General features: G+C 35.5%; 1 protein-coding gene across 15 annotated transcripts in view; it reads right to left on the reverse strand.

Annotated features, from left to right (window-relative positions):
- Positions 1 to 27,795, reverse strand: part of YAF2 (YY1 associated factor 2) — a 71,356-nt gene that overhangs the window by 35,289 nt on the left and 8,272 nt on the right. For 3 of the 15 annotated variants that reach the window (XR_013449150.1, XR_013449146.1, XR_013449153.1), the window contains 2 exons: positions 11,774 to 11,906; positions 11,582 to 11,681 (listed from right to left, as the gene is read on the reverse strand). The exons of 4 other annotated variants lie outside the window; for them this stretch is intronic. Coding sequence is in view for 4 of the 11 variants with exons in the window: in XM_036065593.2 (XP_035921486.1) it covers positions 11,774 to 11,906 (133 nt within the window). In the remaining 7 variants the exon portion in view is untranslated. Of the gene's footprint in view, positions 1 to 2,358; positions 2,459 to 11,581; positions 11,682 to 11,773; positions 11,907 to 19,660; positions 19,681 to 27,795 lie in introns of those variants that run through there. 8 more of the 15 variants (XR_013449152.1, XR_013449154.1, XR_013449151.1 and 5 more) reach the window with 6 other exon arrangements.

Here is a 27,795-nt window from a genome sequence, read left to right on the forward strand (position 1 = left end):
ACCTGGCACTTCACTGGTCTCAGTAAATACTCAGAGATGAAGCTAAACTGGCATCTTTTGAACATCAGTGTCATGGCAGTAGATAGGACAAACTATCTAATCATAGAAAAGAAAAGAAGAAAACAAATCCAGTGTTCCTTTGCTCTAATCCTAGAATCCTTTTCAGTCAGTCTTTAGTTTTGTTCAAAGTCAGCAGCTACCACATGCTGCCTAGCGTTCACTGGCTATAACAGCCTCTAACTCAGAAATTTGACCAACATACCAGTGACCACAATTAGCAACTACCAGCTTTCACCTAGGTAGTGGCAATGAAATTAAATAGGATGAATGGTCATAGTGGATGGGAAAATGAGAATATTCTATGCTTCATTTCAATACCAGACCAGGCCCGCCAATGCTAATTCCACACCATACCCTATCACACTGTTGCTAAAACTTGACCTTAACAAATGCTGTGTTCACTGTGCTTGGCAATACCTACCAACAATAATGGGTATTCCTGGATAGTAAGGGTGGGAAGGAAACAGAATGGAATCGAGATTCTGCTAGCAGGGAGACAGAGTAACAAAGAGGTAGGCTGAGAAAGACTGGAAATTCAAAAGAGGTGTGAAAGTTAAATAATAACTAAGACCAGAAAGCAGGTAGCCCAAGAAACCTCAGAATCTGGGCATTTATATATTCAGAGTTCAAGTAATCTTATTACAAGAGCATTGTTTGAAATAAAATATAGAAGACTCTTCTGCTGGCACTGGGACACAGAGATAACCAGTATTAGAGGTCATAAATTCATTTACTGAGAATAATCTTCATAGATGTCACTCATCTAGGAAAGGTGAAACCAAGAGGATATCAAAATGTCAAGTCATGGGGCACCTGGGTGGCTCGGTTAAGCGTCTGCCTTTGGCTCAAGTCATGATCCCAGGGTCCTGGGATCGAGCCCCGCATCGGGGTCCCTGCTTGACAGGGGGCCTGCTTCTCCCTTTCCCTCTGCCGCTCCCACTGCTTGTGCTCTCCTGCTCTCTCTCTGACAAATAAATAAATAAAAGCTTTACCAAAAAAAAAAAGTCAAGTCATATGTGTTGTACCTTAGATATGCCTTTATTTTGCAATATGTTCATTCTCATAGTATCTACTAAGGAAGAAGTAGAGAAAAATTGATTGATTTGGAAATCTTCAAGCAATTAGCATCTTAGAGAATGGACACCCAATCCCCATAAAGTATGATGTTGGACTTCCCTCTTACAAAAAAAAAGTCATCATATAAGGAATACTTCTGGTTCAGACAATGACTTTAAACCAAGAAAAGAGAGGTTTGTTACCCTGCTGGGGTGGAGGAGATGACAATGGCAATAATGTATAATCCTACCTAGAGTAGCCTATGTAGAAGGTCTGAGTCTCATATTCTGATAAAAAGTAGGAGCTTTTTATAGGAAGCTTATAGGAAGGATGGGGTGCCTAGATAGCTTAGTCGGTTGGTTAAGCGTCCAAGTCTTGGTTTCGGCTCAGGTTATGATCTCAGAGTTGTGGGATCGAGCCCCACGTCAGGCTCCATGCTCAGCACAGAGTCTGCTTGAGATTCTTTCTCCCTTCTTCTGTCCCCTGGTCCCCTGCTCGCTCTTGCTCCCTCCCTCCCTCTCTCAAATAAATAAATAAAATCTTTTAAAAATAATATATAAAGAAATTAAGTAGACCTAGGTATCAGGGAATACTACAGTAAGACCTAAATGTTCTGTCAAATGTAGGAATGGATAGTAGGTTTCAGGTTACCAATGATCAACAGTAAAGCTGAGTACCCACACACAGGTGAAGTAATAAAAGAAAAAAAGAAATTCAAAGCACCTTTAATGAGAAGTAATAGGAGAATTATATAAAACCAAATGTTTTTTCAGATGCTCTAAGTCTGTTCTATATAATACAGAAGCCACGGGTGGGTACTAAGCACTTGAAATGTTCTACCCCAAACTGAGATGTGCTATAAATATAAAATATAGACCAGAGTCCAAAGACTCAGTATGAAAAAGATTGTAAAATATCTCAATAATGATTTGAAAGGATAATTTTTTAGATATATTGGGTTAAATAAAATACAGTATTAAAATTAATTTCACCTGTTACATTTTACTTTTTTAATTTGGCCATGAGAAATTTTTAAATTACATATATGGCTCCCTTTTGTGGCTTGCATTATATTTCTATTGGAGTGCTATAAAAATTAGTCATGCTTAATGTGAAGCCTTCAACTAATGTAAATATTTTAATTTTCATTGAATTTAATATTGTCTCCTCCTTTAGTATTAAATTCCTCTTGGGTACATCCTGAGTAAGATGATTTTAATGTGAAGAACAATGACAGCTTACCAGACTGTCCAGAAAAGAGATTGAATCAAATTTCTGGGCAGAGGCTTGAGCCAGCAGGCTTGTTCCACCAAATGGTAACCAGGCTCTCTTCGTGTTATCTCTGGCAAAAGGGTTATATAGTAAGAAAGCAGCACTATGTACACATGGAACAGGATTTGACCAATAGTTTAACTAAATCCATCCAGCATAATAACACGACTTGTTTTAGGATTTTGTCAATTATAATCCAAGTGTTAAATTTACAAAGTAAAATAAACATCTTTCACTATGATTTATTCAAATTTACCCATTTTCACCAATTTTTAAGGTATTCACATTTGCCCTTTGGGGAAAGATTCTCTCCTAACACTGACTCTAATTTGCTACCAAGGAAAACACACCTCTCTCGTTAGGGTGAAAGGAAACAATAGTAACTATTTTTTATGAGATATCATGACAGATTTTAAAAGACACTAGGATTCTCATACCATAAACACTAATACCATCTGGAAACTTGAAGAGAATGTGGTTTTAGGAAATTAAGAATTTCACAAATAAGAAACAGAACATAAACACTTATACAAGACAGCACTGACTCAAAGATAGAGACTATAGAAAAACAATTGTACTATCCCAATATTAGAAGACTACTAGTTTTAAAAAAATGTACTGGACTCAGCACAATGAAAATAAAATTGGACTTTAGAGATCCAAAATTTCCTACAGATTAAAATATTTCTCAAGTCAAAGTTCTTTGGCACAAAACAATTTAAGGCTTCATACACTATTCTTAGTCAAACTACCACAGACTTTGATAATCAATGGAAGAAACAGAACCAATGGAAGATATCCCGGATGGCTAAGGAGAAATTTGGGTTCAAGTGCTAGTTAATTTGAGAGGGAAGTATGCCAGTTATTCACCAGTTATTCAATTAAGCACAAGGATTATACTAAGTTTTGGAGATACAATGGTGAACATGCTACAATCTCTGACCATTAGTTTACTCTCTGGTAGTTTTCTAAAAGAACAGGAAGTAGGACTGCCACTGACATTTCACTGCCTGTTTCCCATACCCCAAATGAGGATGTTTCCCCCTTCTCCTATTTGTATTCGGAGGAAAGGGCGGGGGTGGGGGGATGGAGAAACAAAGAAGAAAACATATATATAACATATTGAATTACAGTTATTTATCTCTTTCCCTATAAAACTCTAAACTCCTTAAAGAAAGAGGATGAAACCTATTCACCACCTCCCTATTCCTAGCACCTAACCCAGTGACTGGTGTTCATTTGCTACCTTAGAACTAAACTAAATCACAGTCACTGTGCTAGGGCCACTGCTTTCATTTTCTACTATAAACCAATATCAAGGGGCGCCTGGGTGGCTCAGTCGTTAAGCGTCTGCCTTCGGCTCGGGTCATGGTCCTAGGGTCCTGGGATTGAGCCCCGCATCGGGCTCCCTGCTCAGCTGGAAGCCTGCTTCTCCCTCTCCCACTCCCCCTGCTGTGTTCCCTCTCTCGCTGTGTCTCTCTCTGTCAAATAAATAATCTTTAAAAAATAAAAAAAATTAAAAAATAAACCAGTATCAAGAATAAATGCAGATTAAAAAATTAGATCAATCCTTCTAGTTTTTCTTTTTGTAAAAATAAGCTTATATATACATTAACTGTAGGTGTTTAAAAGCTACAAATATACATGTTCAAGGAAAAACATGTAGTTCCATAAAGCTTCCTTTCACCATTATCACTAGATCTCCCCTTACCAACCCCATCCAGACAGAGGTAACCACCATCATGAATTTGGTGTAAATGATAACACACTGTACACATCATTCTGCCTTGACTTTATCTTACATTTCTGAGCTCTCTCCCTATTTAGACACATTGAAATGCAGCATGGCATAATGGACTCTGGAGCCAGGCAACTGAGATTCAAATCCTAACTTTCAATCTCCACTCTGCCATTTACCACCTTTGAAAGTAGGTAAGTTTTTTGCCTCTGTATGCTTCAGGATTTCCATATATAAAATGGAGATAATAACTGTACCTATTTCCGAGTTCTTATGAGGACTAAAATAATTGTTTATATATACTTAAAACAATTCCTGGGCATAAACAATATAATTTTTTGTTACAGATAAAAATAGTCACCAATGATAAAAATCTAAACATAGACTTCATAATTCTCTGTTATATAACTATTTTATATCTTATTTATCCATGCCTATTGACGGACATTTAGATTTTTCCAAATGAATATCCCTGTACAAATCTCCCTGGGCAAATGTGCAAATTTCTCTAGACTAATAATACCTTGAATGGTAATTTCTGGATACAAGGATATGCACCTTTCAACTGTGTAACACTTACCTGATCCTGAGCTAATGGGTGAAAAAACTGATGGCTCGTAAGTTTTTAATTGCATTTCCCTGAAAATGAGACTAAGCATCTTTTCAGTTCATTAGCCATTCCAATTTCCTTTGCTCTGTTGTGAATTGCCTTAATATCCATTGTTCAGTTTATTTGCATTTGTATCATCTGTCTTATTATTTTCCTCTTTATATATTCTGGACACAAATCCACTAGATATTACAGACATTACACCTATCTTTCAGTCATGCCACTCACATTTTAGTTTGGTTTATGATGTATTTTATTAAACCTAAGTTTTTCTTTCTGAGGTAGTCAAATCCTTTATCCTTGATGTCTTTATCTTCGATGGTCCATTCTTCTTTTCTTGACTTGTTAAAGAACGCCTCACACATCCTAAAGACACACATTCTTCTATACTTTCCTCTTTATTAAAGAGTTGTTCATGCTTAGTGTAAAGTTCAAACGGAACTGACATCTGCATAAAGTTTGAAGTAGAGACCTAGTTTTCCCCCCATATAGAAAACCAATTCAACAGTCCACTCTTTCTTTCCCTGCTGATAGAAAATGTCATCTCTAACTCTTATCAACTTCTCAAATATGTATGGATCCATTTCTGAACTCTCTCTTCTATTATATTAAGCTGTCTTTTCCTGTATTAAGACTATACTACTTTAACTACCATAAATTTATATTTTACTTTTTTTTTTATTGAGGTGTAATTTACATAAAGTATACACTTTGATTTTTAAATAATGTATACCCAACCCAGATAAAGATATTAACATTCTGATCTCTAACACCACAGATTAGTTCTACCTGTTTTTGAACTTCCTGTAAATGAAATCATACGATATGTAGTATTTTGTTTCTCATTTCTTTTGCTGAACATAAGCATGGGAGAGTCAAGCCATGTTGTGTGTAGCAGTTTATTCTTTTTCACTGCTACATAGTATCCCATTCTAAATAACATGTTTAATATTAGTCTTGCTAAACAGGCACAAGCCACTCCTCACTGTTGTTCTTCTTGCAGAACTGTCTTGGTTATTCTTGTGGCTTTAATTTTGTATATAATTTTTGTATAAAAAAAATCCTATTGGGATTTTTGTCTGAAACTATGTATAATAAATCACAGAGAATTTTTTAAGCAATATTTATACTTACCATAAATATAGTATGTTCTGTCTTTTACTCATGTCTAATTTTATGTCCTTCAATAACACTTTACCCACTTTATAGAATTTGCTGTATAGGAGAAATTTATTTTCTAACTGGCTACTGCCAATTTTAATCTTGATCTTATATCTAGTGACACTGAATTCTCTTATTAACACAGTGTTGGTTTTTTAAAAAATTTTCTACGGATATGTTCATCTCATTTTTCCTCTTTTCCAATCCATTTGGATTGTAGTTCTTTTCGCTTATGAGTAAAGACGTGTTTGTCTGATTCTTGACTTTAATGGGACTGTTTCTAAGGTTTCACCATTAAGCATAATGCTGCTGTTTGAAAGACAGTTTGAAAGACAGCCTTTACTGAAAGAAAAAGTTCACTTGTCATGGTTTGAGGGTGGTTGTTTTTTTTTTTCTCAAAACATTAATGGGCATTGAGTTTTATCATAAACTTTCACTAAATCTTTCAAGATTGTTCCCCTAGGGGCGCCTGGTGGTTCAGTCAGTTAAGCATCTGCCTTCGGCTCAGGTCATGATCTCAGGGTCCTGGGATTGAGCCCCGTGTTGGACTCCCTGCTCAGCAGGGAGTCTGCTTCTCCCTCTGCCTGCTGCTCCCCCACTTGTTCTCTCTCCCTCTCTCTCTGTGTCAAACAAATAAATAAAATCTTAAAAAGAAAAAGACTGCTCCCCTAAATCTTATGTTACATTGATACAATTTTCAAATATTGAACTATCCTTACATTCTTATCCTAATTAAATTTTTATGTCTCTGTTCATACATAAGATTGAATATATTTTCCCTTGTATATTCTTTCCAGTTTAGGTTTCCAGACTACACTTGTCTGATAAACGGCAGGGTAGCTTTCCCTCTTTTTCTATTATCTGGGTCATTTTGTATAAAAATAGAATTATCTGTTCACCATAAGTATATCTGAAAAAGGATTATAAATATCACAATTAAAACTATTCCTCTGGTAACACTTCACACAGTGAGGATGGGTAAAGTAAAAAAGACAGATACTGAAAGTGTTGGTGAGGGTGTGGAAAATTAGAACCCTCATATGCTACTGGTGGGAAAGTAAAATGGCACAGCCACTTTGGAAAACAGTCTGGCAGTTCCTCAAAAGGTTAAACATAGTTACATATGACCTAGTAATTTCACTCCTAGGTATATATCCAAGAGAAATGAAAATGTATATCCACACAAAAATTTGTACATAAATGCCGATAGCAACTATTCATAATAGGCAAAAAAATGCAGAATAATCCAAATATCCATCAACTGATGAAAGGATAACCAAAATATGGTATATGCATAAAATGAAATAATATTTGGCCATAAAAGGAATAAAGTGCACTGATATATGGTACGACATGGTTGGACCTTAAAAATATTATAAGTGAAAGAAGTGAGTCACAAAAGGCCACATATTGAATGATTCCATTTATATGAAATGTCTAGAATAGGCAAATCTATAGAAACAGAGTAAATCAGTGGTTGCCTAAGTCTGGAGGGTTTGAGGAAAACTGGGACTGACGGCTAACAGGTACAACAGTTTCTTTTTGGGGTGAGAAAATATTCTAAAACATCAAAGTAATGGCTGCACAACTCTAAAAATACTAAAAAGCACTGAATTGTACATTTTAAATGGATAAATAATAGGATTTGTGAATTATAGCTCAATAAAGTTTCCATTTTTATTTTTATTTTATTATTATTTTTAAATAGGCTCCACACTCTGCGTGGAGCCCAACATAGGGCCTAAACTCACGACCCTGAGACCAAGACTTGAGCTGAGAGCAAGAGTTGGATGTTTAACTGAGCCACCCAGGTGCCCCTAAAGTTGTTTTTTTTTTTTTTTTAAAGATTTTATTTATTTATTTGACAGAGAGAGAGACAGCGAGAGAGGGAACACAAGCGGGGGAGTGGGAGAGGGAGAAGCAGGCTTCCCGCCGAGCAGGGAGCCCGATGCGGGGCTTGATCCCAGACCTGAGCCGAAGGCAGACACTTAACAACTGAGCCACCCAGGCGCCCCTAAAGTTGTTATTCTTAAAAACCTATTCCTCTTGGGGAAATTTACTACAACTTCAATTGTTTTAACAGTTTTTAAATTTCTTTAGATTTTTTCTTTACAATTTTGGAATGATTTTTTTCCCCTAGAAAATAATCCAGTTCACCTGGTTTTTAAAATTTATATACATATATTATTTATATATATTAATATATATGTTATATATTATTTATATATTAATATATATCTTATATAAAATTTATATAGTGATTTCTTGTAATTTTTAAATTTATAATTGTGTTTGTAGTTATATCTCATTGTAAATTTTATTTGCATCATTTTTTTTTTTTTAAGATTTTATTTATTTATTTGACAGAGATAGACATAGCGAGAGAGGGAACACAAGCAGGGGAAGTGGGGAAGGGAGAAGCAGACTTCCCGCCGAGCAGGGAGCCCAACGCGGGGCTCGATCCCAGGACCCTGGGATCATGACCTGAGCTAAAGGCAGATGCTTAACGACTGAGCCACCCAGGCGCCCCTCATCATCTGTTTTTTGAGTATGTCCAGAACTTAATCAACTAAAAAGAACCAGCTCTGATCTGAATAAACATTGCTATTGTTTTTATTTTCTATTTCACCAAATTCTATTTTTGTTTTTTTTTCCCTCCCTTCTTTCTTAGCTTTTACTTTCTCCTTTTTTTTTTTAGTTTTTGAGTTGAATATCTGGCTCATTTATTTTCTTTCAACCTAATACATGCATTTAAGGTTATAAATTCACCCCTAAGCACCACTTTTCCTGTATCCTTCAAGTTCAGATACAATGCTTTTGTTATGATTCAGTTCTAATTATTCAACAATTTCCACTTTTTAAAAAAAATTCTTGAAAATGGTTAGTCATTTTTTCTTCAGTACTGCTTCTCCACCATTCTCTGTATTCTCTGTTCTGGAACTCCAATCAGACCTACCCTGGAACTTTTCAACCTACTTCTAAGGTGGCTTAGCTTTTCTTTCATTCTTTTCTTCTCTTTATCTTGCTGTACAGTGTCCTGGAAGAGTTATCAGTTTTATCTTGAAATTAACAACTTCTCTCTTCAGCTAAGTCTAATCTTTTTTGCCCATTTATGGAGTTATTTTATAACTAGCTATATTTTTCGATTTCAATTAGTTACTTCATTTATTTCTACATATTTATTGCTTCTTGACTGCTCTTGTTCAATTATAATGCAATATGCTCTGAATAAGAAAAAGGGATATATTTTAAGCTAATACGCTTTTACGTGAAATGTACTTTGAAAGTTGTCTGCTATCAAACTCTTCTTTAATGTCAAAAAAAAAAAAAAAAACCCACTTCTTAAAAGTTCTCTTGACTGCTATTCTACCAAATGTACCCCCCACTGTGCCTACCGGTATCAAGGCATAGAAAGAACAAGTTCTATTATTCCCATTTTAGAATTAGAGAAATTGAAGCACAATACAGTTCTTTTAAAATACTTTCTACTTTTTTTTTGAAAAATATCAAAACCAAAGAAAAGTTGAAAGTACAGTGTATACCCTATATACCCTTCACCTAGATTCAAAATTGTTAACATTTGCCACATTTGCTTTATCTCTTCTATCTCTCTCTACACACACATATACGCAACACACCCAAATACCCACACTTTTTTTCTGAACCCATCATAATATTTCCTTCTAGAAATTTTTCAGCATGTATCTCTAAAGAATAAAGAATAAGGATATTCTTAATATATCATAGCACTATTATACCAAAGAAACGCTGAAACTGGATGTGCAGAAGGAAATTCACAACAAGCACTTAAGTCATCTAAATATTCTTTACTTTGGCTTGTCTAATTGGACCTGAATTGGTTCTCTGGTGACTATTTAAAAGCGACACTCAATCTGTCATTCCCTTCCTTCAGCAACCTGAAATTAGATTTCATCTACTGCTTCTTCAGACAGGTAATCTTAAAACCAAACATTTCTGAAAATCAAGCAATAGTCTTCTAAGATAATTAAACCTCAAAAATCAAGTACACCTGAACTTCCGGTTTGTTTTCTAACACTACACAAAGTCTTAAAATGAAGCCAAACTAGTTAACTCTCTCAAAACTATACATTCTATTTTAATGTCCCATAGAAGAAATTTATATTGCACTAAACAATTATAATTTCACTATTCCAGTTTCAAAGGGAAAAAACTGTTGTTCTTAAGAAAAACTGACAATACAAACAGGATTGATAAGCCAAATGACCCTGTTTTATAAATGAGAAAACTAGTAAATATATTCATGAAAAACTAAGTTTTTTCTATCAACTACGTGAAAAACTATTTTTTAATGGGTATAATTTAATCCCAGTCACTGATGTTAGGAACTAAATAAAATTAAAAACAATAAAATCCCATTTTTGTTCTCCATGATCATACAAATCAGCTTAAGAGTTTCATATCGAAGAAATAGCAATACCACCCACAGCTAATATCTAAAGGCTAAACTCTGTCATACAGATGAAAATTATATCCATAATCACAGAAATGTTCCATCTTTAATCAAATAATAGTTAAAAAGAGTGTTTACAATGTGCTACTCGGAATTGTTCTAAGTACATTCCACAAATTAATTAATTCAATCCTCGTAGCAATCTCATTTTTCCACTGAGGAAACAGAGGTCACAGAGAGATGCTAGCATAAAAGGAACTGTGTAAGGGATAGGACCTGATCTCAGCCTTAGAGTATCGAAAAGTAGAATAAAAACAAAGTCATTTTTTTAAAAATGGCAAAGCACAAGCCCCAAAGCATAAATGTAACAAGTAAACAAGTAAGACCAAAAGAAAAGTTTCAAAGTGAAGAATTTAAAAGGCTGGATAAACAGGATGGGACTGGATTATGAGAGGCCTTAAGTAACCAGCAAATGGATGAAAATTTTATAAAACAACTTGAACAGAGGACCACTACAGGCTCTTCATGTGTTAAAAGTGCCCTTTTAGAAAGGATAACCTGGTAACAAAGCAGAATAAGCGAGAGAGAGAGAGAAATTAGAAGCAAGGAATTCTGTCCAATTCTAATATTTACATGCCAGTTCAATAAATTGTCTGGTACCTGTGGAAGCAGAGACTCACAATAAACCAATTAATAAGTCCATCTATATGAACAAGGAAGTGGTAAACACACCCTGAATTATTTTCCAAATATACCTACAATGAAGCTAAAAGGTACACTGAAAACTGTATCAGTAAGAAGTGCTAGTCGATTAATATAAGATTATTTTTTGTTATTCAGTACTATCCCAGAAGAATTTGGCCAAATTTGGCATAAGCCTAAGTTTTACAGTGTAAGTATATACTTCATGTAAAAGCAACATCACAAATAAAGGAATTTATAAAATAATTCAACACATAGCTTCCTTAAATTGCTTTAGAAGTATTACACTATTTACCAGAAGGTAATAGATACATAATTTTTATAAACAGCTATTATGTAAGTGATACTCTTTAAAATTAATGTCACACTTATTCATACACCCATTAAGAACTAGGTATTTATCATCCATACAATAAATTCCATAATCTACACCAAATTTACAAAATGAAGCTATCTCAAACAACTTTCTTCTTTGTAATTAAACAAACTCATTCTAAAGAGAAGAAATGTGAGAAAAAAATCTCAAGTTTTTGAAAACTAGATTACTCACCAGTAACTTGAGTTATCCTATTGGGTCTTTTCCCTCACAGATCCACCTCTCTTGCCCTTCTGTCCAGCATGAGAATCTTCCTGATGGGCATCCACTGGAACTGAGGGGGCATGCAGTACAGACGTATATGTAAGAAAGTTGGGGGGAGGGGATTTGGGAATGCTAGAGACATGCTTCAGTGCACTTGCTTACCTTCCTGAAATTGGAAATTTCAACGGTTCCTTGGTCCTCGAGGCATTCACAATAACTTCAAAGAATGTGGATCTGTGGAGATTACCCAATAGGAGAACTCCAGTTACTGGTAAGTGATCCAGCTTTTTCTTCTCTAGCAGAATAAGAAGATTAATTTTATTTGAGATTATTAATACACATAGAACTACAGGGGAAAGGGGTGTAAATTCACCAGATAACTGCATATGCATGCCCCAAAGTAAACACAAAAACAATTTGCTAACTACAATGTCAACAGAAACTTTTGGCACTATCAGAAAGAGAAGGAAAAGAAAATATGATTTGAATGATTTCATTGTTAAATTCCCACTATAATGACAGCTATATTTTAATATACAAAAATATCAGCTATTAGACTATTCCATTTTACTGAAACAACACCATCACTTTTTAATATTAGTACAAGGATAATTAGTTGATCAAAATCTGCCATTTCTTAACTAGCCACTGTCATTAACATTCACCAAATTTTGGTGTAGAGGCCACAGTGAATTAACAATCTATAAGACTTCAGGTAAAAAAACATCAATACAATTCCCTTTTATCACTCAGTAAGTCTTTAAAATAGCCATTTGTCACCTATAAGAAACCAAGCACACACACACATATAAATGTATGCCAGGCCACTGATAAATAATAATGCTGATTTTAATTTAAATACTTATACAAAGTTTTGATTAACTGTTACGCTTTTTAAATATTGCCAAAAATGGTCCTGTCATTAAAAACAACAAAAAACCCTGACTTCTAATAAAAGAAAAAAAAGGGTCTCCTCAGAAGAATTTCATCTTCAAGCTCACATGAAAATATTCTATTACCTTTAACTCAATACATATTAATCAGGTACATGTTCACTTTAACGTACTACAGAAATGATGGCTTCAAACACTAGTTCCTGTTGAAGATACAGATATGTTTCAGTAATGCTCCACCCTTTTACCATTATGCTGCTAAATAATCATCTACTACCTTCAGGAAACGTAAGGTTTTTATGGTTCTTAATTCCATGGAAACAAATCGAAGATAATGTATAGCTTTTCCTTTGTTTAAAGATTTATTTATTTGACAGAGAGAGAAAGATCGAGCACAGCATGGGTGGTCAGAGGAAGAGGGACAGAAAGTGGGGCTCGATCTCACAACCCTGAGATCAGGACCTGAGCTGAAACCAAGAGTCCAACACTTGACCACCCAGGCGGCCCAGTTTTTCCTTTGTTTTAAAAGTAAATAGGATACAGACCTGTACCCCTGAAACAAATAATACATTATATGTTAATTAAAGAAAATAAAATACAAAATAAATAAATAAAAGTAAGATAAAATGGTGTATAAACTTATTCAACAAAAACAAGCTGAAAATGTAATTCTAATGAAAATCTTACATTTCACTCATTATGACACGTTTGTATTTAGTAAAGGTTGACAGCACATGTCAAAATTTTTGCTAGATTCCTACTTAATTTAAAGATATAAATTGTCTTGGAAAAATCATATACTTTTAAAAATAAATCTGAGTTTTAAAAAATAGTAATTACTGCATTTGTTTTTAAATGACCCATTCATACAAACAGGGGCACTACACAGACCTCCATTTCTAACTGTAATACAGAAATAAATACCAAAAGGGTCTTCTAGTTAACTCTTCTAGACTCCTAGTTAACTTCTATTACCTGAGAGTGAACAAGTACCTGGCACAAGGTCCTACATGTTTGGATTAATAAAACAGATACAGGTGCAATAATCCAAATATTTTATCCTTTTGCTCGAATAAAAGATGTCACTTACTAAAAATTTCCATTTTTAGTAATATATATTATTTTCTATTTCACCATTTAGACTCATGAATTTAAAACAGAATCAACTGCATTTTTAAAGTAACTCAAGAGAATTACGGTATCTTGAAAATATTTTAAAGTAACCAAAAGGGTCACTTAGAGACCAACACTGAAAGCTGTTTGTTATCATGCCATAAGCTCAACTAACATGGATTTTATCAGAATAACTTAGAAAAGAAATTCCAAAAATTAGGATCCTCTATTCAAAACTATCTTGTGTGAGCTCTAATAATTACAACACTCATCCACAAAAAGGTACTCCTTAGTAATTAAGAACCCAAATGAAGCATTTCAGTAATGAAAATCTACTCCATAAAATCAATCTGAACTTGTGAAAAAACTGCTCAGAAGAAACTGTGGAGCTAACTTTCACTTCCAATACTACTCACTGGTTTGGACATTATATTTTGGCTAGAAGCATTTAAATTACAACTGGTTGTGATGATTCCAGGCACTTTATTTTCTAATTTTCAATTAAGATTTAAAATTCTAATGTAAGGGGCGCCTGGGTGGCTCAGTCGTTAAGCGTCTGCCTTCGCCTCAGGTCATGATCCCAGGGTCCTGGGGTTGAGCCCCGCATCAGGCTCCCTGCTCTGTGGGGAGTCTGCTCCTCCCTCTGCCTGTCGCTTCCCCCTGCTTGTGCTCGCCCTCTCTCAATTAAATAAATAAAAATCTTAATAAAAAAATAAAATTCTAATGTAAAGTATTACAGTTGTAGAAGGTTGTTCACAGTAAATCCTGGACTTGGAATCCTGTAACATCATAATAAAATTTAGTATTATACACATATTCACACATATTTAAGTGATGTTACTGATGGCTCATATGTAAACAAACATGGGGGGGATGTGTGTTTATATTTGAATTGAACTAAGTCCATTACGACTCACTGCCCTTTCAGTCCCATTATATACCCTCAAGGTCCCCAAATTATAAACACCATCTCATTTCCTAATTAAAATTTTCCTTTCCCTCAGTTTTCTCCCCTACTTCCCACTACGGCAATCCATAGAGAAACAAACAAAACCAGTACTATTTTCTTGTTAACATAAATTAACCTAAAATCAAGATGGCAAAAACTACATTCATCAGTAAAATAAGGATAACAAAAGAACCTAGTTTTGCAGGGCAGTAGAAGGAATTAAGATAAATAAAGCATTTGGAAACAATGCCCAGAATCTAACTATATATTAAACTGTTGACATAACCACCCAGAAATAGTTTTCAAATGATTTTATACACCTTTAGAGGGATATAGTCTAAGGACTAAAAGAACTACATAAAGAAATTCTAAACTTACAGATTTATTGTTTGTTATTAATTTTGGTACTATTATTTTGAAGCTATATTCTTTATACTGCACGATAAAGAAAATAGGTAATTTATGTTACTGATTAGGAATTACAATTTACAGCATAAAAGCAATAAGAACATGTTAATATTAAAATTGAATTTCAAATACCACTATACATTTGTGATAATAAAACATTTCAGGCAGTAGTTAGTAAGTAAATCACTATCATTATCACACCAATATATAAATTACATCTGCTAATACTACAAAAACAAACTGATTAATAGCATTATCACACCAACATATAAATTATATCCGCTAATGCTATAAAACCAGGCATTACATTAGATTTACTTTACTAAAGGAAGTTACTTGACTTTAAAAGTTGCCAGAAACATTTACACAAATTGTTTTCCATGTTGTAATACCTGATTTTTATAAGCTAGAATTTTACAACTGTTGACAAATCCTAAAATGAAAATATGAGAAAAACAGTATTTATTCATGTTCTTGATTGACGTTTGATGGTAAAGATATTAATATTCAAATTGTTTGGCAGCTAAAGGGGAAGGATGACAGCTAAGATTTACCGCCCTAGAACCCCTGTTTTGGACAGAAGAATTTCTTTTTTTTAAAGATTTTATTTATTTATTTGACAGAGAGAGAGAGAGCACGTGCACATAAGTAGAGGGAGCAGCAGAGGGAGTGGGAGAAGCAGACTCCCCGCTAAGCAGGGAGCCAGCTGTGGGGCTCAATCCCAGGACTCCAGGATCATGACCTGAGCGGAAGGCAGATGCTTAACCGGCTGAGCCACTCAGGTGCCCCGGGCAGAATTTCTTATTTATCTACTTTATATTTTTAGTTTCCCCCATAAGCTTTCCTTCCAAGAAAGCATTCTGCAGTAACAACAAAAAGTTTTCAACTTTAAAGGATAGTGTAGTGAGCAACCTCTAGAATGGCCCACAATGATCCCACCTCTTCCTGGTATGCAAGCCCTTCTGTAATTGCCTCTTCTTGAGTATGGGCTGGATTTAGTGACTCATTTCCAAGGAACAGAATTTAGCAGAGTAACAGGCTATCACTCCCAAAATTAGGTTATAAAAAGACTGGCTTCTGTTTTGGGGGCTTTCACTCAGATACTTTGCTTTAGAGTAAACAAGCTGCCATATTGTGAGCAGCCCCATGGAGAAGCCCAGGTGGCCAAGAAATTGATGTCTCTGGCCAACAGCCAGAGTCCTGAGGCCTACTGACAGCCACGTGAGTAACTTGGAAGCAGGTGTTCTAAGGCTGCGTGACAACCACATGAGTAAGCTTGGAAATGAATCCTCCCTCAGTTGAGCTTGAGACCCTGAGCCAGAATCACCTGACAGGCTGCTTCCGAATTCTCAACTCAAAAAAAAAAAAAAAAAAAAAAGAATAAGATAATAAATGTTTATTATTTTTAGCCTAAACTTAATTTTGGGATAATTTGTTACACAAATAGGTAACTAATACAGAAAACTTTACAAAGTAATTAGTATTAGGCTAAAAGTGATAAACCAGGGCGCCTGGGTGGCTCAGATGGTTAAGCGTCTGCCTTCGGCTCAGGTCATGATCCCGGGGTCCCGGGATCGAGTCCCGCATCGGGCTCCCTGCTAGGCGGGGAGCCTGCTTCTCCCTCTGCCTCTGCCTCTCTCTCTCTCTCTCTCTGACTCTCATGAATAAATAAATAAAAAAAAAACATTTTAAAAGTGATAAACCAAATGCCAATTAGCTATCTAAATGGGAACTCATAAAAAAATAATATCTATGAGTTGATGGATGGGGTCCCAATTTTGATTTGGTTCTTGGTTTTTAAGTCCAAAAATTCAACCTAAAGCTAAAGCAGATACAATCAATGACAGAATTCTATCAACCAATATCACCAAACTGATTAATAAATCAGGGCATTTCTTTCCCAGTATCAACATATTCAGACAGGGCCAAAGCATTAACAAAGACTTGCATAATGCATATACTAAGTGTATAGTAGCAGCCCTGAAACTGGTTGCTGTACCTACAAACCACTTTTTTTTACTTGAATGATGTTAAAAACTAGTTAATATAAAGAAGACTATGTTACCACGACCCCAGAATAAAAGTATCACTCTAGTGACCATCAAATAGCATCTCTCACTTCCACCTCTTGTACTATGCTAAATATTAACCAATTGTCCAGTGCTATAATGCTGTGTGGTTTTTCTTTTACATCATTTTATGTTCTACTCATTCTTCCTAAGGATACCTTAATCACATTAATTGATCTCCAATAATATTTTGATCTTCCTAATTTAACAGATACCCCAGGTCCCTTAATTTAGCACCACATTTTATTAACCGTATCTTAAAATGGTATACTTCCATAGACAGTTAATATCATCTATTCTTTATAGCTTCTAGTCCAAGGAAACATTTTCTGGGATCCTAGTCCAAAATGTCAGGAGCATTATATGTAATCCTTTATACACCAACTATAGTTAGTATCCAAGTTAACACACAAAAATAATGGTACTCTCAATGCCAACAATTATGCCAGCATGAAAATGAAGTCTTGGGGCGCTTGGGTGGCTCAGTCGTTAAGCATCTGCCTTTGGCTCAGGTCATGATCCCAGACTCCTGGGATCGAGCCCCGCATCAGACTCCCCGCTCGGCGGGAAGCCTGCTTCTCCCTCTCTCACTCCCCCTGCTTGTGTTCCCTCTCTAGCTGTCTCTCTCTGTCAAATAAATAAAATCTTTAAAAAAAAAAAGAAAAAGAAAATGAAGTCTAACCTTTCTTTACTCCGTGATTATGTTCTTTTTCTCAACTTTTGATATTAAAATTAATCTGACCAGATTCTAAGGCCTGTATTAGTTTTCAAAGCAATTCTTAATAACCATCTCTAAAATGTATAAGTGCGTATTTTCTGTGTAAAACTGATTTTATAAAACAGTGGCAAATTTTTCTAACATAAATTCCAATATAGTCTGAAGTCAACAGTGATAGTTTTCAAACTACAGCCTATATTCTAAATAAGAACTTTGTTATTCAGCACTCATAAAATCTGAATCATGAATCACATCAAATCCAACATACTCCACAGATAACTATTACTTTACAAACCAAACAGTTTTATGAAAGTGCTGTGATTTGCTTGGTTAGCTGATCAATAGAGTGCTATGATTCATTCCTTCTAAAAACAGAAGAGCTTCTTTAAACCATACATGCTCCCCCACCCAATTATGCAATTACATTTACTTAGCACTTAAAAAATTCTTGATACCAAGATGGACCCAATTTTTTAAATAAAGTCTATTAATTTTTGGACCTACAATCAGGAGCTACCTGTAAAAATACAGGCTTAATGATAGATTTTGCTAGATAGTTAGAGCATTCTTCCTTGAGAAATTAGATTACTAACATAATTTTACTCATCTCCTGACCTACCGATATTAACTTCTTTTATTTAACCTATAGATAGAACTACTGTAACTTTCATGAAAAGCTTAGTACAAGCACTACGCAGGATTATCTTGTTATAACTTAAAATATAAATTTTAACACCCGTTAAACATCATTACACAGAATGCAAAGGAAAAAATAAGATTCTATCTGATGAAAGGCCATTTGACATGGCTCACCACATCCTCTCCTTTTGAAAATCTCTTCCCTGTTTCTGTAACATTACACTCTCCTGCGTTTCTTTCTCCTTATTTCTCTTTCTCCTCCAATTCTTTCTTTGTCTTGGTGGGATGCTCTCTACCATCGCAAAAACGTGGTGATGTTTCTCAAGTTTCTGTCCTGGGTTCTCTTTTCTCATGCTATGCAGTCTATTCTCTCCTTGATCTGTCTTGCCTACTCCCATAGCTTCAACTGGATCATGTATGCTGATGACTACACCAAGCATATATTTATAGCCCTGTTTTCCTTCATAAACTTAAGCCCCACATATCCAACTGTCTCACAGATCTTCCCTCTCAGATTTCCCTCAGATACCTGAAATTCAACAAATCTACAAGTGAAATATTACCTTTCCCCAAAACTGTCTATCCTATTTCCTATGTCAATGAAAAGCACATTAACCAAGCTGCTTACTTGAGCCAGAATCCTGGGATTTATCCTTGATTCTTCCCTCTCTACAACCCAACTTCCTACCTCCCAGAACCATATCCAGCCACCCATCAAATCCTATAAATTTCCTTCTAAATATATCTAGAATCTATTCATTTCTGTCTCCCACTGGCATTATCCTTGTTCAGGCCACTACTGTCTCTTGCATAGACTTTTGTAATGGCTTCCACTAAATGGTTTCTCCGCCTCTAGTTCAGATTCAACAAACAAGTAAGCATGACACAAGATGGAATAAAATGTTATTGGTTGCAGTTTAAACTATACATTATACTGATGGCAAAAGAAAACATTTTTTAAATTGCTGAAAAAGTTGAGTAAGAATGTAACTTTGGTTAATACAAGTTCTTTTGTCAAGTAAAATGGGTGTAATAAAACATACTCCATTCAACTCACAGGCTCATGAAATAAAATTATATTATATAAATGTTCCTTAAAAAACAAGAAGTGCAAAACAGCTTAAAGCAGCAATCAGATAAATGATAAAGAGCCTTTGCAGTTAAGCATTATCAATACCTATGTAAGACATGGTGACAGGCATTGGAAATTTTTATTAATATTATTTAAAATTATTATTATTAATATGCTAAGTTCCTTACATCATTTATCACATTGAATCATCACCATAAAGCCATAAGGTTATATGGCTATAAATGGCAAGGTGGAGATTTAAGCTGAAATGTGATTCCAGGACAAATGGTACTGCTCTCCAAGAGATTACAGTCCTGGGAAGGAGAAGGCAACAGAAATAAAATAATGTCAATACACTATGTAATTACACTCATCACATTTTTGCATAGAATGCTTCAAGAGTAATTGAAAGGGCATTCATTCTGGCCTAGAGATAAAGAAATGTTTCTTGAGAGATGATACCTGAACACTCACAAAAACCAAGAAAGAAACTGTGCAGGACTGGATAATGCGAGGTAGAAGAAACAGCATAATATACCAGATGACAAAAGTGGCCTACAAAAGATCATGACCATGCTTTCTGACAATCCAACCCTGGAAACAGACTTGCTCTTTAACTATGGCAAACAGCAAAAAATGCTGTTTTTAACTATTCAATTCTTAAATCTATATACAGCTTGCCCCAAGCTTGCCCCAACAAGCTGCCCCCCAACAGCTTACCATTATTGTACTACTAAAGTGCTTTTTAGATGTTAAAACTTTTACTGGTAAGCCCCAAATGTTTATGTGACAAGCCACATCAGGTTACTAGGAAACACACACACACACACACACACACACACACACACACACACACACACGTATCTCTCTGCAGGCACAAATAGGGTAGGAAAGAGAAGAGGGAGGTAGGGAGAGGGGGTGGGTAGGTGAGATTATCCCTGAAGCAACTTCTGGAAATGATATCTTTTAGTAGAAAACACTTGTTCTTATGCTCTGGTTTTGTTAGAGCATACTTGAACCCACATCCTTGATAAAAGGGACTGTTATACCCTAAATTAGATCACCACTCATGTATTTCATTGTTTCAGCTAACACTTATTGAGGACTTACTATATGCCAGGCACTGTTGTCAAGTACTTTACAAGAATTATCACATTTAATCCTCACAACTCTATGAGTAGGGCTATTGTCAATTCTATTCTATAAACATAAAAACTGAGGCTCAAAAAGTTGATTAACTTTCATAAGGTCACACAGCCAGTAAGTGGTGGGTGAGACCAATATTTAAACCCAATCAAGCTCCATGGTCCAAAGTCTTCACCACTATAGTATATAACTGCAGGGAACTCTCAAATATTGACTATTTTCTTTCTTTTCTTTTTTTTTTTTGCTTTCCATTACGCTGAATACACATAAAAATTTAAAACGGGGCGCCTGGGTGGCTTAGTCGGTTAAGCGTCTGCCTTCAGCTCAGGTCATGGTCCCAGGGTCCTGGGATGGAGCCCCACATCAGGCTTCCTGCTTAGCGGGAAGCCTGCTTCTCCCATTCCTCTGCCTGCTGCTCCCCCTATTTGTGCTCGCGCGCTCTCTCTCTCTCTGTCAAATAAATAAGTCTTTAAAAAATTTTAAACAGGCAGGTGAAAAAATAAAACTAGATAAATTTTCCTGCGCCCAAAATATGAATATATAATGGAAGTCCTACACAAGTGGAAGATGGCAAGATTACAATTAAAATGTCAATTACCAAGGAATAGTACAGAAAAATGCTACGTGATCAGAGGCATTAAGTTACGGAAAATTGGAAAGGAAGGAATACTGACCAAATGTGATAACCGCATTCTTATAGATAATGGAATAGCCTTATTAATTTTACCAAAAAGTATAATTTGATGACATTATGAATTTAACATATTTCTCATCTATAAATTATATTGCTCATTACTCATCTAATCAATGATTATGCAGCTCTAGGTTTTACCAGCTTTGGTCTTTAAAAAAAAAAGAGCAAAGTGTCTAATAAGATGGGTGAGAAGAAAGGAAAGATACAGGGAAGGAAGGAAAAAGAAAAGGCTTTTCAAGGGAAAGTTTCAAATCCACCCATCACTACACTAAACTCATTATTAGCTCTTGCCTTTGAAATGTGAGGCTAAGAAGTCCAGTTACAATTAACCTATCCTGTGCTGAACTGAAGAATTTAAGTGGTAGAAGGCTAAATGAATGGAACAGGGCAGTGGTTTTCAAAAAAAAAAGTTCTGATAGCAAAACACTTTTCGAAAATAAAAATTAAAAGAAATCCCAATAAATAAAGTGTATAAGAGCATAGATGATGTGGCTGAAGTGGAGTGTGGGAGCATGGAACCCCACTTGCTTGCTCCTATTGACAGGCACTGAGACAATTTCATAAGACTTCAGGGCCCCAATCAACACAATTAAAATCTACTGGGTTCTTCTGAGGGAAGGCTAGTTCATTTCTACCCCTTTACCTGTTGTTTGATTCTAAACTGGCAAACACATCTTCTCCTTACTCCCTTATTTCCTGCAACTTGTTCTCTCACAGGTTTCCCAAAGTCAGCCCTGAATGAGCTGTATGGGTGAAGGAATGTATGGTTGTGTACAGATATCACAAACAGGGCTAAGAAGGAGGAAGTGTTAACGGAGGAGGCACTTTTGAATGTAAGAGTTCACGAGGGAAGTGTTGGTCAGGGAGAAGGCACCATAAACAGAGAGACACCCACACTGACATGCCTGTACACAAATGCACACCCACATGCGCGCATACATGCAACCCTGCCTACACACATGTGTGCAGCCCCAAAAGAGGAAAGCCCTTTGGAAAAAGCAGTTCAAATGGAATGAGTACCTCAGAGCCTTGCCCACCTCACTATCTTATCCTGAAAAAAACTAGAGCAGTGCTTCTCAAATTTTAATATGCATACTGAATAATCTAGGGATCCTGCTTAAATTCAGGTTCTGACTCATAAATCCTTGGTGGGACCTGAGCTTCTGCATTTCTTTTTTTTTTTTTAAGGTTTTATTTATTTAAGTAATCTCTACACCCATCGTGGGACTTGAACTCACAACCTTGAGATCAAGAGTCGCACACTCCTCCAACTGAGCCAGCCGACACCCTGAGATTCTGCACTTCCAAAAGCTCCCAGGTGATGCATATGCCAGTGGTCTTTGGACCACACTTCAATAGCAAGAGTTTACAAAACAGTATGCCCCAACAAGTTCTGTATTATAATAGAAAAACAAAACAAAACAAACCCAGTCAAGTACGATTGAGAACTGCTCAACTAAATAAGCTAAACAAATTCCACTGGAGAACTTCTCAGAACTTGCAATTCATTAAACTCCAAAAAGATAGGATACACCGTATTTTCCGAACTCTTGGCTTCTTTTTGCAAAGACATTCCTTAGGACCAGTGTTTGTGAAGCACGCTGAAGCACAGAGAGAATCAGGGCAAGGTGAGAGCTATCTTGGGAAGTCAGAAAACTCCCCTGATTTAGAAGTCTCCTCCTTTCTACCATTCCTCCAAAAGAAGACACTTCAACTTCCACTTTTAAATGCTAATATCCTGGGGCGCCTGGGTGACTCAGTCAGTTAAGCGGCTGCCTTCAGGGTCCTGGGATCGAGCCCCGTATCGAGCCCCGTATCGGGCTCCCTGCTCAGCGGGAAGCCTGCTTCTCCCTCTGCCTGCCACTTCCCCTGCTTGTGCTCTCTCTCTGTCAAATAAATACAGAAAATGTTTCTTAAAAATAAATAAATAAATGCTAATATCCATGAAATTTAAGAAACAAAACAGATGAACATAGGGGAAGGGAAAGAAAAATAATTAAGATAAAAAGAGAGAGGGAGGGGCGCCCGGGTGGCTCAGTCGTTAAGCACCTGCCTTCGGCTCAGGCCATGATCCCAGGGTCCTGGAATCGAGCCCCGCATCGGGCTCCCTGCTCTGCGGGAAGCCTGCTTCTCCCTCTCCCACTCCCCCTGCTTGTGTTCCCTCTCTCGCTGTGTCTCTCTGTCAAATAAATAAATAAATAAATAAATAAATAAATAAATAAATAAATCTTAAAAAAAAAATACAGAGAGGGAGACAAATCATAGAGACTCTTAACGCTAGGGAAAAAACTGTGGGTTGCTAGAGGGGAAATGGGTGGGGGGGGGGATGATAGGCATTAAGGAGGGTACTTAATATAACAAGCAATGCATGTTATATGCAGCTGATGAGTCACTAAACTTTACCCTGAACCTAATAATACATGTTAACTAAATTCGATTTAAATAAACAAACAAACACTAATATCCACGTGTAAAAGACAGAAAGGAAACACATTTTAGAAGTAGCTATCTCTGGCTGGAGAGACGTTATGATGGGCATTCCTATTTTCCTTCTATTTCCTTAGTATCTTCAATGAACATGTAATACTTTTAGCATCAGAATGAGAGTTACTACCTTAAGAAAAAAATAACTTTATCCCCCATGCTCAGGTTATTTATATTCACACTTGAAACAATTATTTTATTCAGATTTACAGAACAGATAAAACAAAAAAGATTTTCTAGTAAAGGAAGAACTGCTCGTGGAGTGAAGAAAATAAAGATGCAAGCAACCTAGGAAAAAAAAGGCAACCTAGAAATGAGTATTAGTGAGGAGACTTTGGGCCTTGGAGAGACCAAAGATAAATAGCAAAAAAGGACGGAAAAAGATGAAAGAAGTCCAAAACAATTTTGCCTTCTCTGCAAATGTACCTAGAGCTCTCCTTCTTGAGCAATCACCTTACTGGCATCAAATATTATCTACTTGCTGCTGTTAGAGGTTGATCATCCCTAGTACAACCTATAAAGTATGATAGTGTGAAGAACCCTGATCAGACTATAAAACATGTAAAAATGAAGTGGTTTAACTCATGTCTAAAAATTGCCAGTGGGCTGCACAAACTTATCATTCACACACATTCATATACACACATATAGTCAAACTGGTTATTAATTATACTCTTAATGACTCTTATTGTGTCACCGTAAAAGAGGAAAATAATATTTACAGGGATTTTTCTCCTAAGAAATACTATATCAAAGAAGTCAGGATATATACAGCACAATAAATGTTACTATAAAAAGACATCAAAATGAAGTTTGTTAACATTTGCACTTCAAAAATATTATTTTGGGGGCTGTCATTTTGTTCTTCATTCCCTATACTGCTAGCCCAGTTCTAACATAAATTCTTATATTAGTTATAAGTAGTAGGTTTAATGCTAGAAATTATCAAGATGTACAGCACTAGATCTAGGTATACGAAATTTACAAGAAGAAATCCTTAAGAAGTTACTTGCTTGCAAATTTAAATGTTACCACAGCAAGGTGATAAAAAGGACTGGAAATCCAAATATCTGAATCCAACATTAACAAGCTATTGCCTTTTAAACAAAGTTACAATCTTTCCAGGCCTGTTTTCTTACCTGCCAGGAGGATACTAGGCTAGAGCCATGGGTTTCAACAAAAAGACCTCACCCAGCAAATTGCTATGCTTTACCTGTCAGTTCTCAGTAAACAGCAACAAGAAATCCTCTAAACTTAGCTGAAAATCCCTATCAAGAAGGATTTGCAAACAATGGTGGCTTCAACCTATTTCAAAAGTTTTAATACCCAACATTTTTACCCCAAACCCCTCAAGATCTCTCCTCTGAAGACAATCTTATCCCTCTACTATTAAGGTTTCAAGTTATAAAAACTAGCCTGTCTCAGGAAATGACTAAACACCATGGAAGCTCTTGAAAGGGTTCTTCCAGCTCTAAAATTCTTAGTAATTCTGTAATTTCCCATAATTAACAATATTGCAAATGGAGTGCCTACTAAATCTTCTGAAACAGATTATCACAGATCATGTAACAAAGGGTACAGATTTTAACAACCATGAAAGCCAATAAACAAAACACATATTAAGTAAATATTTGTTAACTAATTTATTTTTAAAATCACAATGACATATTTTACATACTTGCCATACCACTAAAATTACAAGCTATAAAAGATTATTATTAAGGAAAAATGTGTCTTTAAAAAAAAAAACAAACCTGTTCCATTAAATCCTTGAATGAAAACTTGATACCCCACAAAATGCTAATCTTTCTACCAAAATACGCTGGCCTTCTAATGCCTTGAAGAGGAATAAGCAAGGAAACCTTTCACTCAGAGTTTTATAAACCTCTTTATCAGAGACAAAAGGATGAAAAGATCAACTAGTAGTCAACCTGCATTTCAACCTAGGCTCTAACACTAATCTGTGATTGGATGACCACCTTCCTCTCCTCCTTACGGTTTGATGAGCAAATGGAGGGATATATAGGAAAGCATTCTGAACACAGAAAATCACCACATGAATGATAGATAATTTATTCTACCCTCCAGAAACCACCAATAATAACAAAATTAATTTTGTAGCAACACATTATAAATATTCTTTCAAATATATACCTTAATAGTAATGGCTACCATTTAGTGAGCCACTGTAATTAAGGCTTTATAGAAATTAACTCATTTAATTTTCTCAACAATGCTTCAAAAAAAAAAAAAAAAACCTGAGTAGCACACTGAAAATGACTGCCAATATAATCAGTAAGATAGCTGAAAATTTAACATCTGTTAAATTCAGTAATGTAGTCCCATTATAAAATTTTATTCTCAAAAATGATGGTTTCTGGGATTATTAAATATTAAATATATATACATTTAACAATCTACCATCCTATGTAAATTTGTCACAGGCAAATAATTTTAGTTCTCTGAAATCTTACTTCAATTATATAACAATTATCTTAAAAACAGCAGTTCCTTCTTAAAATATACTTATACACACATAGACCTATACAAGGAGAAAAAGAGAGGGTTTTACCTAGTAGTGACGTGGCAGTTTCATTTGGCTTAAATTTCTTAAGAGAAAGCTAATCGATCAAATTGGAAATTGGCCATGATGTTAGAACACACTTTACCAAACGGGCTTGACTCACAATGACTACACCAATAACTGATTTCATTCTTAACTTGAGTACAGGACTTCTCCAAAAACTAGGACTATGTTGGAAAATTAATTCTAAATTTCTTCTTCTTTTTACTCGTTAGCATACACTATTTATCTATCTTTCCTAGAATTCAAACTCTCAAAGAGGCTGGAACTGGGTCTCAGTCCTAGTATAATTCCTGGCATATGGTACGTTTTCATTAAGCATATGGAGAATTCTAGAATTTTGTTCACTACCATTTACTTCTGATAATTCACACAGAATTCCAACTTCTTCAAAGCTTATATATTAAAAAAAATAATAACTTTTCCTTTCTAATATGTATATTCCTCTTTCAACAAACTTTTCTTGAACACCTATTATTTCCTAGGCACTTTGTCAAGCATCTTTGAAGAAGGTAATGAAAAGCTCTTATTTCCCTTAAGAAACTCACAGCATAACAAGAAAGTAAATACATACATGTAGCACAACTATAATACACTAAATGATATAATGAAGATAAGCATCACAAACTGAGGGACTATTCAGATTCTAAAAAGAATATAGCTACTCTCACAACTTTAACCAAAGAGCCACCCTTCTCTCTCTAGATAATTCATCCTCTTAGAATACCCAGCTATGGGGCACCTGGGTGGCTCAGTCCTTAAGCGTCTGCCTTCGGCTCGGGTCACGATCCCAGGGTCCTGGGATCGAGCCCCGCATTGGGCTCCCTGCTCCACGGGAAGCCTGCTTCTCCCTCTCCCACTCCCCCTGCTTGTGTTCCCTCTCTAGCTGTGTTTCTCTCTGTCAAATAAATAAATAAATAAAAACTTAAAAAAAAAAAAAAACCTTAAAAAAAAAGAATACTCAGCTTCATGAGAAAGACACAAATCAAGCCTGAATTTACGAAGAAATGCTAAAGCTTGATGAAGATCACAATCAGAGGTATGCACAAAAGACAAAGGAAGGCATGTTTCGGATGGGCCAAGGAGATAAGAGACACGAACTACGTTTTGAAGAATAACCAGTTAACTAGGTAGGCAAAACGATAACAGAGCTGTAGAAAAATATCAGCAACTAATCCTGTTAGTCTGACTCTGGACAACTGGAAATAGTAAAGAAGCACAAGATGAGGGAAAATTCCAGTATTTCTTTAATGTCTGCCTAATTTCTACAGTTGTATAGGTGTCTGCTAATTTATATAATTGATTTATCTTTAAAAGTAACAAGTTCACAGGTAAAAGATTATCTCAATCATAAGGTAAAAATTAGTTCCATTTTAATTGTAATTAATTTGTTCCATTAACTTTAAACTCTGTAA

Source organism: Halichoerus grypus, chromosome 6 (assembly GCF_964656455.1).
Source record: "Halichoerus grypus chromosome 6, mHalGry1.hap1.1, whole genome shotgun sequence".
In the NCBI taxonomy this organism is placed as follows: Eukaryota; Metazoa; Chordata; class Mammalia; order Carnivora; family Phocidae; genus Halichoerus; species Halichoerus grypus.